At 48.8% G+C, this 12,223-nt stretch overlaps 1 protein-coding gene across 2 annotated transcripts in view; it reads right to left on the bottom strand.

Annotated features, from left to right (window-relative positions):
* Positions 1-8,156, bottom strand: part of LOC141161747 (uncharacterized) — a 192,366-nt gene extending 184,210 nt beyond the window's left edge. For both annotated transcript variants that reach the window (XM_073647014.1, XM_073647023.1), the window contains exon 1: positions 7,492-8,156. In XM_073647014.1, coding sequence (XP_073503115.1) covers positions 7,492-7,912 — 421 coding nt within the window. In that variant the 5' untranslated portion in view covers positions 7,913-8,156. The remainder of the gene's footprint in view (positions 1-7,491) is intronic.
* Between the last annotated feature and the right edge of the window lie 4,067 nt (positions 8,157-12,223).

The following is a 12,223-nucleotide window of genomic DNA, read 5'->3' as shown; positions in this document are numbered from 1 at the left end:
TGTCCCCCCCCAAAAAAAAAAAAAAAAGTGTGTCTGTGACAGTTCAGACACAAATATATTTGTTGAAAATAGTCTGGTGTAGGCCAGAGAAATAGAAGTGTGGTTTTGCAGTTCCACGGTTCAAACCTCTGTATTATCCACTTTTGGGCCATTTTTACCTTAAAAAAAACAGTTTGAGTGTGTTGCTCACTGTTCAGCCGCAAATATATCTATTTAAAAAAGTCTGGTATACACCAGTAAATTATAACTGTGGTTTTGCCGTTCCAAGGTGAAAAATCTCTATTAGGCTGCGTTCACACATTGCGTATTTCCCTGCGTTTTTTTTACGCTGCGTATTTTCCTGCTTTTTTTACCTGCGTTTTTTTAAGCAGGTAAAAAAAGCACCTCCATTCACACACTGGGTAAAAAAGCGCAGCAAAAAACGCAGTGTGAAAATGAAGGGTGACATGTGTAATGTCACACTTCATTTCAGTGTGACATGTGTACTGTCTGTGTCTATGTGTCGTGTGTGTACTGTCTATGTCTATGTGTCCTGTGTGTCTATGTGTCGTGTGTGTGTCCCTAGCAGTGTATGTACAGACTATGGATACTCACCTACCCGATGGATGAGAGACGCATCTGCTCCGTCCCGCGCTTGCAGCATCTGCCGTGAAGCGATCAGCTGACTGTCAGCTGACCGGCTTGTAATCAGCTGACCGGAAGCCGGTTACAAGCCGGTTAGCTAACAGCTGACCGGCTCACCGGCAGATGCTGGAAGCGCAGGATTGGAGCGGACCGGACCGGACGCCTCTCCCCTGACATCGGGTAGGTGAGTATCCATCCTGCCCCTCCGTAAAAAAGCAATGGAATTACGCAGTGTGTGAACACCGCTGCGTAATTCCATCGCTTATAATGGGCACAATAGAGAGAAAGCGCGGGACGCAGCTGCGTAAAGAATTGACATGCCAATTCTTTACGCAGCTCTCTTTCCCGCTGCGTAAAATTACACAGTGTCTGAACGGCAAAGTGAATTTCCCATTCACTTTGCTGGCAGACACAAAGCACATTGCGTATTTTCAAAAAGCGCTTGCAACAAAAGCGTGCGAAAATACGCAATGTGTGAATGCAGCCTCATCCTGCTTTTGACATTTTTTGCCGTAAAGAAAAACAGTAAGGCTATGTGCCCACGTAGCGTTTTTGAAGAGTTTTTGCAGCGTTTTTACGGCAGCGAAAACGCTTGTAAAACAGTCTGCCATGCAAAGCAATGTGAATTCGGATGTGCTGTGCACATGATGCGCTAATTTGCGCGCCTAATTCGCATTGCTTTTCAAAACGCAGCGTGACCATTTCTACCGCGATTACGCTGCAGCGTAATCGCGGTGCGTGTGGTACCCGGGATGAAGAGGAGACTACAACTCCTCTTCATCCCGGCTACCACGCGGTGAAAAAAAGAAATAAAAAAGTTAAAAATGAACAAAACCTGTATATTCACCTCTCCGGCGGCCCACGGTCTGCTCTCCGGTCTCCTCCGGTCTGCTCCCGGCCGAGTCTTCTCTCTTCATCGTCCCGCAGTGTACTGTCAGGACCTGCGATGATGTCATTTAGTCACCTGATAGTCACGCGACCGCTGACGTCGGCTGTCAGGTGATGGTCGCGTGACCATCAGCTGACTAAATGACGTCACCGCAGGTCCTGACAGTACACTGCGGGACGCTGAAGAGAGAAGACGCGGCCGGGAGCAGACTGGAGGAGACAAGAGAGCAGACCAGGGGCCGCCGGAGAGGTGAATATACAGGTTTTTTTTATTTTTAACGTTTTAATTCTTTTTTTTTTTACTATAGATGCTGCATTTAAAGCATCTAAGTTGTTCACACATTATAAATCTATGCCGGTTGCATGGATTTATATTGTGTGATCAACTTGTCAAGCACTTTTCCAAGTGATGCTCAAAATCACTTGGAAAAGTGCTTGAAAAAACGCATGCAAAAACGCATGTAAAAACGCTTCTCTCTGGCAGAAAAAACGCATGTAAATCTGCATGTGTTTTTTCTGCCAGAGAGATGCAAAAACGCTCTGCATCAAATCTGCTACATGGGAACATAGTCTTATAGTGTCTCCTGATTGTTCAGACACAAATATATCTGTTGAAAATAGTCTGGTGTAGGCCCGAGAAATAGAACTGTGGTTTTGCAGTTCCACGGGTCAAATCTCTGTATTATCCTGCTTTTGGCATTTTTTGCCGTAAAGAAAAACAGTAATAGTGTCTCCTGATTGTTCAGACACAAATATATCTGTTTAAAAGAGTCTGGTATACACCAGTAAATTATAGCTGTGGTTTTGCCATCCCACGGTAAAAAATCTCTATTATCCAGCTTTTGGTATTTTTTCCGTAAAGAAAAAAAAGTAATAGTGTCTCCTGATTGTTCAGACACCAATATATCTGTTTAAAAGAGTCTGGTATACACCAGTAAATTATAACTGTGGTTTTGCCGTTCCACGGTAAAAAATATCTATTATCCTGCTTTTGGCATTTTTTGCCGTAAAAAAAAAAAAATAATAGTGTCTCCCTGATTGTTCAGACACAAATATATTTGTTGAAAATAGTCTGGTGTAGGCCAGAGAAATAGAAGTGTGGTTTTGCAGTTCCACGGTTCAAACCTCTGTATTATCCACATTTGGGCCATTTTTACCTAAAAAAAACCAGTTTGAGTGTGTCGCTGACTGTTCAGCCGCAAATATATCTATTTAAAATTGTCTGGTATACCCCAGTAAACAATAACTGTGGTTTTGCCATTCCACGGTAAAAAATCTCTATTATTCAGGTTTTGGTATTTTTTCCGTAAAGAAAAACAGTAATAGTTTCTCCCTGATTGTTCAGATTGTTTAAAAGAGTCGGGTGTAGGTCAGAGAAATAGAACTGTGGTTTTCCTCTTCCATGGTTCTAATCTACTTTTTATTACCCTTTTGCCATTGATAGTGCGAGTGTAAGCTATTTTACTTCCTTTACAATGGGCAAGGCGCGTGGCAAGGGACGTGGAACTGGACGTTCTGGTGATGGTGCGTGCAGAGGACGGGGCCGTGGCCAAGGTAAAAATGTGCCACAACCAACAGCCACATCTTCTCGCTCCCAATTCTTGACTGAATTACTATGGAAGCACAGAACAACACCAGTATTGCGAACTGATCAGTGTGAACAGGATATTAATTGGATAGCAGATAATACTTCCAGTTACCTGGGCACCACCACCTACGGTCTGTCTTCCACACGGTCAAATCTTAGTAGCCGTGAGTCTCGACCGCATACTCCTCCTCACCCTGATGCTCCTTTCTCCCACCATACCGAGTGTCGTCAGACAGCAACTGATCCCACACTTGGACACTCTGAAGAGCTGTTCACTGGTCCATTTCCATATTTGGGCCCCTCGCCTGCTCCGCTTGAAGTGGTAGAAGAGGAGATCCCATGGCCAAATATTTGAACAGCCACGGCCACAGGAAGGCGACGCTGACAATTTGTCACAAGAGGTGGACGATGACGAGACACAATTGCCATGAAGTGAGGAGGAGGACCATGGTGCGGAAGTGGAAGAGGAGGAGGTGGTGGATGATCTAGTAACTGACCCAACGTGGCAGGAGGACACTCAGAGCGAGGCCAGCAGCACATAGGGGGAGGGAGGCAGAGTACCCCAACACACCGCCCGGATAATACCGCCATACAGTGATAAATAACACACCGCCCAGATAATACCGCCATACAGAGCTAAATAACACACCGCCCAGATAATACCGCCATACAGTGCTAAATAACACACCACCCAGATAATACCGCCATACAGAGCTAAAAAACATACCGCCCAGATAATACCGCCATGCAAAGCTAAATAACACACCGCCCAGATAATACCGCCATACAGAGCTAAATAACACACCGCCCAGATATTACCGCCATACAGTGCTAAATAACACACCGCCCAGATATTACCGCCATACAGGGCTAAATAACACACTGCCCAGATAATACTGCCATACAGAGCTAAATAACACACTGCCCGGATAATACCGCCATACAGAGCTAAATAACATACTGCCCGGATAACACTGACATACAGAGCTAAATAACACACCGCCCAGATAATACCGCCATACAGTGCTAAATAACACACCGCCCAGATATTACCGTCATACAGAGCTAAATAACACACCGCCCGGATAATACCACCATACAGAGCTAAATAACACACTGCCCGGATAATACCACCATACAGAGCTAAATAACACACTGCCCGGATAATACCACCATACAGAGCTAAATAACACACCGCTCGGATAATACCGCCATACAGAGCTAAATAACACACCGCCCAGATAATACCGCCATACAGAGCTAAATAAGTTGAGCCACGCGTGTACGAGATGTACGGAGCGGATCCGCGCGTGTACGAGGTGTACGGAGCGGAGCCGCATGTGTACAAGTGTGCGGAGTGGAGCTGCGTGTACGAGGTGTACGGAGCAGAGCCGTGCGTGTACAAGGTGTGCGGAGCCGCGCGTGTACGAGGTGTACGGAGCGGAGCCGCGCGTGTACGAGGTGTACGGAGCGGAGGCGCATGTGTACGAGTGTGCGGAGCGGAGATTGTACGAGGTGTACGGAGCGGAGCCACGCGTGTACGAGGTGTACGGAGTGGAGCCGCATGTGTACGAGTGTGCGGAGAGGAGCGTGTACGAGGTGTACAGAGCGGAGCCGCGCGTGTACGAGGTGTACGGAGCGGAGCGGATCCACGTGTGTACGAGTTGTATGGAGCAGAGAAGCGCGTGTACGAGGTGTGCGGAGCAGAGCATGTACGAGGTGTACGGAGCGGAGCCGCGCGTGTACGAAGTGTACGGAGCGGAGCGGATCCGCGCATGTACGAGGTGTATGGAGCAGAGAAGCGCGTGTACGAGGTGTACGGAGCGGAGCCGCGCGTGTACGAGGTGTACGGAGCGTAGCGGAGTGGATCCGAGCATGTACGAGGTGTACGGAGCGGATCCGCGCGTGTACGAGGTGTACGGAGTGGAGCCTCGCGTGTACGGAGCGGAGCCGCGCGTGTACGAGGTGTACGGAGCGGATTCACGCGTGTACGAGGTGTACGGAGCGGAGCCGCGCGTGTACGAGGTGTACGGAGCGGAGCCGCGCGTGTACAAGGTGTACGGAGCGGAGCCGCGCGTGTACAAGGTGTACGGAGCGGGCCGCGCGTGTACGAGGTGTACAGAGCGGAGCCGTGCGTGTACGAGGTGTACGGAGCGGATCCACACGTGTACGAGGTGTACAGAGCGGAGCCGCGCGTGTACGAGGTGTACAGAGCGTAGCGGAGTGGATCCGCACATGTACGAGGTGTACGGAGCGGATCCGCGCATATACAAGGTGTACGGAGTGGATCCGCGCGTGTACAAGGTGTACGGAGCGGATCCTCGCGTGTACGAGGTGAACGGAGCTGCGCGTGTACGAGGTGTACGGAGCGGAGCCGCGCGTGTACGAGGTGTAAGGAGCGGAGCGGATCCACGTGTGTACGAGGTGTACGGAGCGGATTCGCGCGTGTACGAGGTGTACGGAGCGGAGCCGTGCGTGTACGAGGTGTACGGAGCGGATCCGCATGTGTACGAGGTGTACGGAGCGGAGCCGTGCGTGTACGAGGTGTACGGATCGGAGCCGCGCATTTATGGAGCAGAGCCGTGGGTGTATGAGGTATTTTTTATTTTTGGTTATTTATTTTACCTTATACACAAGTCTTTACCCTGGAAAGGAAGTTCCTTAACATATTTCACAGGAAAACACTTTCACTTTCGTTTTTGAACGTTTTATTGTGAGCCTGTAAAAGTGGCTCAATACCTCTGACCACGTTGTTGACAGCAGTGACCTGGGGGTCAGAAATGCTTTCTGGGGCGATCCCCATGCTGTCCCCATGTCATTTGAGCACTGTCACTATCGTTTTGGGCACTTTTTAGGCTTTCTACAGACTGCCGGGGTGCCGCCGCAAAAATGCTCGGGTCTCTCATAGACTAACATTGGGCTCGTTGCTCGGGTCGAGCACCCAAGTATCACAGTGAGCTCGGCCCGAGCTTCGAGCACCTGAGCATTTTAGTGCTCGCTCAACACTAATAACGACTCAAGCTATTAAAAAATAAAACAGCAAAAATGTTCAAAAGGTGTATAGAAAAAAAAATGGTATCACTAAAAATGTCACTGCAAAGAATGCGGCCCCCCCAAATTAATTTTTTTCTGTGTGCGGCCCATATACCCAGCCAAGTTTGAGACCCCTGATCTACATATTCGTCGTGGTGCGCTAATTGAAACCTGCTCATGACAGACATATGCATTAAATAGTGTTAAGGAGTTAATGAACTAACTGTAAATTGGGTGATATAGGGTTAATGTTTCTTTTATTAACTTCACAGGCCCTCCAGACAATACAACACTGTTAATCTCAGATCTTTGGCATAGAACTGAATACATCACAGCTGGTGACAGAATGTTAGCCTGTTTTTTTTTTTTTTTGCCAAAATCACTATGATTGGTCTGTTGCAATTGTTCTTTTGTACATGTATTAAGTTAAATTTGTTCTGCGCAAATACAGATATCTCCCTGACACACACACATACACACACTCATACACACACTCATACACACACTCATACACATACACACACTCATACACACACTCATACACACACTCATACACATACACACACACACACTCATACACATACACACACACATACACACACATACACACACACATACACACACACTCATACACACATACACACACACATACACACACTCATACACACACACACATACACACACACACACACTCATACACATACACACACACACACTCATACACACACACTCATACACACACACATACACACACTCATACACACACTCATACACACACACACACACATATACACACATATACACACACACACACTCATACACACACACACACACTCATACACACACACATACACACACACACACACACACACTCATACACACACACATACACACACACACTCATACACACACACACACACACTCATACACACACATATACACACACATACACACACACACATACATACACACACTCATACACACACACACATACACACACTCACACACACACACACACACATACACACACTCATACACACACACATACACACACACTCATACACACACTCATACACACACACACACACTCATACACACACATATACACACACACACACACACTCATACACACACACACATACACACACTCACACACATACATACACACACTCACAGCCAACCTCTACTGCATCTCATTCACTGTGATCACATATTGATATGTCATATTTTTCTTTCATACAGATTTCCAAACATACCTGTAAAAATTATTTGCAATCTGGTATATTTATGATTGACTTACACGACATTATTAATATGAATATCAAATTATCAACTACAATCAATTATCAACTACTTACCTGAAATCATAGGCTGTGGGATAATCTCTTCTGTATTATTCACTTGATCAATTAAAATCGATTTTACTGACGTGTTCTTTGATAAGTGGAATATTAGCCTTTCCTTAAACTGGTTTAGTTTTTCTTCATTGATAATATTGGTAGATACACACTGAAGAAAAAGATTCATTTGTAAGTCTGTGTTGGACGATTTAAAAGTTTTTATATCTTGTGTTTTTAATCCAGTTTCACGATACACTTTGTGTAAAATTATCACGAGAGTTTTTTCTTGTAGTCTGAAGAGCACACGAATTGAGGTTTCAGCTTTGATGATGGGAGAAATCAGATTTCCATCAGTTCGGATAAAGGGATCACTCAGTCGTAACCAGACACGGTAAGGAGATCTCTCATCAAGCTTCGGTCTTTTATTAGTAGTAGCCATAATAAACCAGGAAATGATCCGTTCTGTGTTCTTCTCGGGTCTTGTAACTACTTCTGTGTAGATTAGACTGTGTAATTGTTAGCAGGTTAGCATAAGCATAAGCAGCATTCATTAAAGTCTTATATCAGTTCTTATCGATGCTGAAGGATTGCAAAAATAATCAACAGGAAAAAAAAAGCGTATGATGAAAACAAGTTCTAAATCCAGTGTGTAATTACCTGGGTGTGTCCAAAGCGAGAGAGGAGGAAATGAAACAGCATTTGAGAGAAGGATAAAGCATAATCAAACTAATGAAATAATATGAATTTAACTGAGTATACACACAGGTGGAAAAATTCTAAATCCCTGTAATATGAAGCAAATTTTTCCCAAGGAGGCCATTCCACACCGGTGGTCTAGCAATAGCCTTTGCAGTGGTTGCAATTAAGGCCACAGCCCCACTATCAGTGTTTGGTCAGTATTTTTTCTCTGGAGTGTGAGACAAAACCAGGAGTGGGTGATAAATGCAGAATTGGTGACTTGTTCCTATTATACCTTTTCTCGGATTGTTCCTCACCTGGTTTTGGCTTGGCTTAATGAGATCTATTTAAAATGAGCAAGACACGTGGCAAGGGATAGGGAAGTGGATGTGATGCTGATGGTGCATGCAGAGGCCGAGGTCATGGGCAAGATGAAACTGCCTGCTGAGGGAGCACAACAAAAACCCACCTCATGTCGAACTACCTTCCTGTCCCAATTTCTAGGGGGCCGCGGAACACCACTCTTGAAGCCACAGAAGTGTGAAAAGGTTGTTGGTTGGATAGCAGATAATGCTTCTGTGGTGCCCCTGAGGGTTCGACCGCCACAGGAATGCTGCACTTCTCTAATGGAGTGTGGTGTTCCTCCTCTGAGGTAAGCCCGGTGTGATGGTTGTGACCTAAACTTTTGCATCCAACACCACATCTCCACCAGAGGGAGCTTTTATGCACTAGGTGCTGCTCCCCTGGTTACAGGGACACTGGGGAACACAAAGTGGTAGGAACCAGTTAGTGGGTGAGGGTGGAGGAACAACTAGTTAGTGACACTTCAAATTTCATATTTAATAAGTCTGTCCGTCGGTCCTTCTGCTAATTCTCCATAGTGATTAGTTGGTTGTGCTGTGCTGTCAAAATACTGTGTGTAATGTGACTTCCCTCCGGGAGCGCAGATCCTGTGTGGGCCTGCACCGGTAAGGGACACAGCCCTCATACCCTTATCTTGGGACGAGAGGTAGGTTGCAGACAAGGAATGTCTCAACCCGGCCAAGGACCAGGATAAAGAAGGCCCGGGAGCTTTAGAGTGGGGCTCCCTAGCAAATGGGTCCCGGGGAGGATGCAGACGGAGCGGAGTACGCCACCTGTCCTCGCCTACCTGATCTATTCAGAGGGATTCCGGCTGCAAGAGGGGTACCGGCCCCCGACACCCGACCTTGTACTCCACGTCCAGGACGGGAAAGCCCGGTTAGGCCCTGAGGATCCCACCGGGCGTCGGATGGAGAGGAATTGCCACCCGAGCCCTACACCTGAGAGGAACTCAGAGGGAGACCCGGCCTATCTACACACGCACAGATGGGAAAGGGTGAAGTCTGTAATGCAGGAACACTCTGGTGTAGGGTCGCTATCGAACACTGGACTTCCTCGGAGGCAGTCGGACCCCCGTCCCTGGTGGCCGCAGGACTCCGCGAGGAGCAGAGAGTCGCCTTCCCGCTAACATCTCTGAGTGAGTAAAGCTTTGGAAGCTCACCCCTATGGCCTCCGGACTGTTCATTACGCGCCATACCACGTGACGCGGTGCCTGTACTCCCCGCGCTACTGCTACCCCCCTTCATCCTGTTTGCCTGTCCTGAGGCCTTGCTCCGCCTGTGGGGAGCAGTAATAACTTTAGCCGCCATGACATCGAGCCTCAGTGGACTGCTAGCGGCGCTGGTGGCCCTTCACCAGACACCACAGGTGGCGTAGTCGTTAATCAGCCACTCAACCCGGACAAGCCCACACCATCTCTTTCTAATGTGACGGCCCTGAGCACGGGTCGGGCCCGGGCCACGGCTGCATCCCATCTCTTCAACGCAGGGCCCGATACCGAGTCCCCCAACACCCAGGGTAAAACACGGGCTTTCTGAGTAGAGGCGTCACAACCTGGCGTAGTCGGCAGGATATCGTGCAGCAACGGAAAAGAGTGCCCATTGCTATCGGGTACTGTGTGCCTTACACCTTGAACTGTTGTTTTACACTTAAAATGGCGCCCGCCCAAGAAGAACAGGCGCCATAATGCTGTGAAAAGACAGTCTTTGAAGGCCTCCCATCGTGGGCTGGGCTCCCGCTTGGCGCCAAAAATGTGGACTGCCCCTTCCATCAGAGACTGTCCGCGGGGTAATGCCCGTCAAACTGGATGGGCTGAACGAAGGCGGGCCTGTCAGCATTCCACCCAGGAACCACCCCGAAAGAGGAGGAAGAAGAAAAGCAACAAGGTGCGGCCATGTCAGTCGGAGCTTGGCAGTCAACGGAGGCAAACATGGATGCCTACTGAACCCGGTTCAGGCCCTTCACCCGGCAGAGAGCAAGGCGGCAGCGGGTTGACCCCGGGAGATATTACATTTCTCCAGCAGGAAGCTCCGGAACTCCTAAGAAGGCAGAGAGAGGCCCAAGAGGTGGCGACGGCTGCGTGGCGGGAGGAGATGCTGCTGCGTATCCGAGAGCGCCGCCAAGGAGTTGAGGTCCCAGGACAAGTCGACTCGGTGACAGAGGTCGAGAGTGACCTCGCAGCGGGTGAGTGTGCAACCCCTGCCCCGGCTGCAGAGCCAACTGTGACTATTCTGGACCTCATGTCGGAGTACTTAGTTCCCCACGCGGTCACCTGGGAGCAAGCGTTAGCTCCAGAGCTGCAATCGGCAGCCATCGGTAGGGACCTGCGATGCTTCCCAAATCCTGATTCGGAGGTGCCTGAAGCTGCGGAGGAAACTACCGGCTCCAACCCGGACTAGTCCGCATCTACAGAGGACTCGCAGCAACCCGTTTTAACCCCGCTACCCGCACCAGTGGTAACCTGGCCCGAGGCTGAGGAGTGGGCCTGGGAAAACCAGGGGGGCGACCTAATGGGCTTCCCTCGGGAGACCCGGTCTGAAGCGCGAAGGAGGAGCCAGTGGTGCAGTGACCAGATCTTCCAGATCGCATGGGAGCAACGTTGGTGGGAGCAGCGCTGCGAGCGCCTCGAGATCAGGACCACAGCTGCAAAGACTCGGGCGCGTCAGGAGGAGGCCACCCATCCCAGTCCCCGGTATGAAGGCCAAGTCGTCCGCTTTCATCATGAGGCGGGGTGGGGTTTCATCCGGTGTCCCCAGTTCCAGGACGATGTGTTCATCAGCCGGCGGGACGTTGAGCCGCGCCTCAAGAAGGGACATCCCGGTCGGAACCTCCTCCCGGGCGACACAGTGACTTTCTCTCACCACCAGGGGGAGCGAGGGTGGTATGCCCTGGACTTTCACAAAGTGTCTGGGAGCGACGCCACCCCGCCCTCAGCCTCATCTGACCGGCTAGCCTCCGTCGGGAGGAATGAGCCTTTTCCAAGACGAGAGCCCGAAGTCTAAAGCAGCCCCTGGCTGCTGCTGTTGTTAAAGTTTTAAGTTGAATGCTGCTATTTTATGTTTTCCCCCTTTTTACAGAGACTTTTGTCCCTGCGGACTATGGCAGGTGGCGGACTGTGTTTGTATATAGTTATGCATCTATTTAGGTGCTTCTTATTGGTTTTATGCAAAACCGTGCCCCTTCTTCTACCTCAGACCTCAGAAGCAAAACCTGTCTGGAGTGGCTTTTGTGGAGGTCCAACTCTGGATCTTCATACCCTGCAGCCACCCCTGGGCCCACGTAGAGGGTTTAGGGCAGGTCCCTCTTGCTACTGAACTGACCGTCGCCACTTCTAACCAGTCTGCTGCCATTGTCAAAAGTCTCTTGTCCTAATTTATGCTTTGTACTTTTATAATTTTATACTTTTGCACTTTTACACTTTTATACCTTGTTATGCAACATTTAAGATATGTGCCTCCCATAAAGGGATGATAGTTTTGTTATTATAAAAAGAAAATTTCCTGGGTGTTACTTCCTTTGCAGCCCGCGGACGTGCTGTGTTTTACCAGGGGGGAATGTGGCGCCCCTGAGGGTTCGACCGCCACAGGAATGCTGCACTTCTCTAATGGAGTGTGGTGTTCCTCCTCTGAGGTAAGCCCGGTGTGATGGTTGTGACCTAACCTTTTGCATCCAACACCACATCTCCACAAGAGGGAGCTTTTATGCACTAGGT

Source organism: Phyllobates terribilis, unplaced genomic scaffold, assembly GCF_046119375.1.
Source record: "Phyllobates terribilis strain yellow unplaced genomic scaffold, ASM4611937v1 Scaffold_1__5_contigs__length_1240528914, whole genome shotgun sequence".
Taxonomy (NCBI): domain Eukaryota; kingdom Metazoa; phylum Chordata; class Amphibia; order Anura; family Dendrobatidae; genus Phyllobates; species Phyllobates terribilis.
Note: the sequence above shows the minus strand (reverse complement) of the source record. Positions and strands in the feature narration are given on the sequence as shown.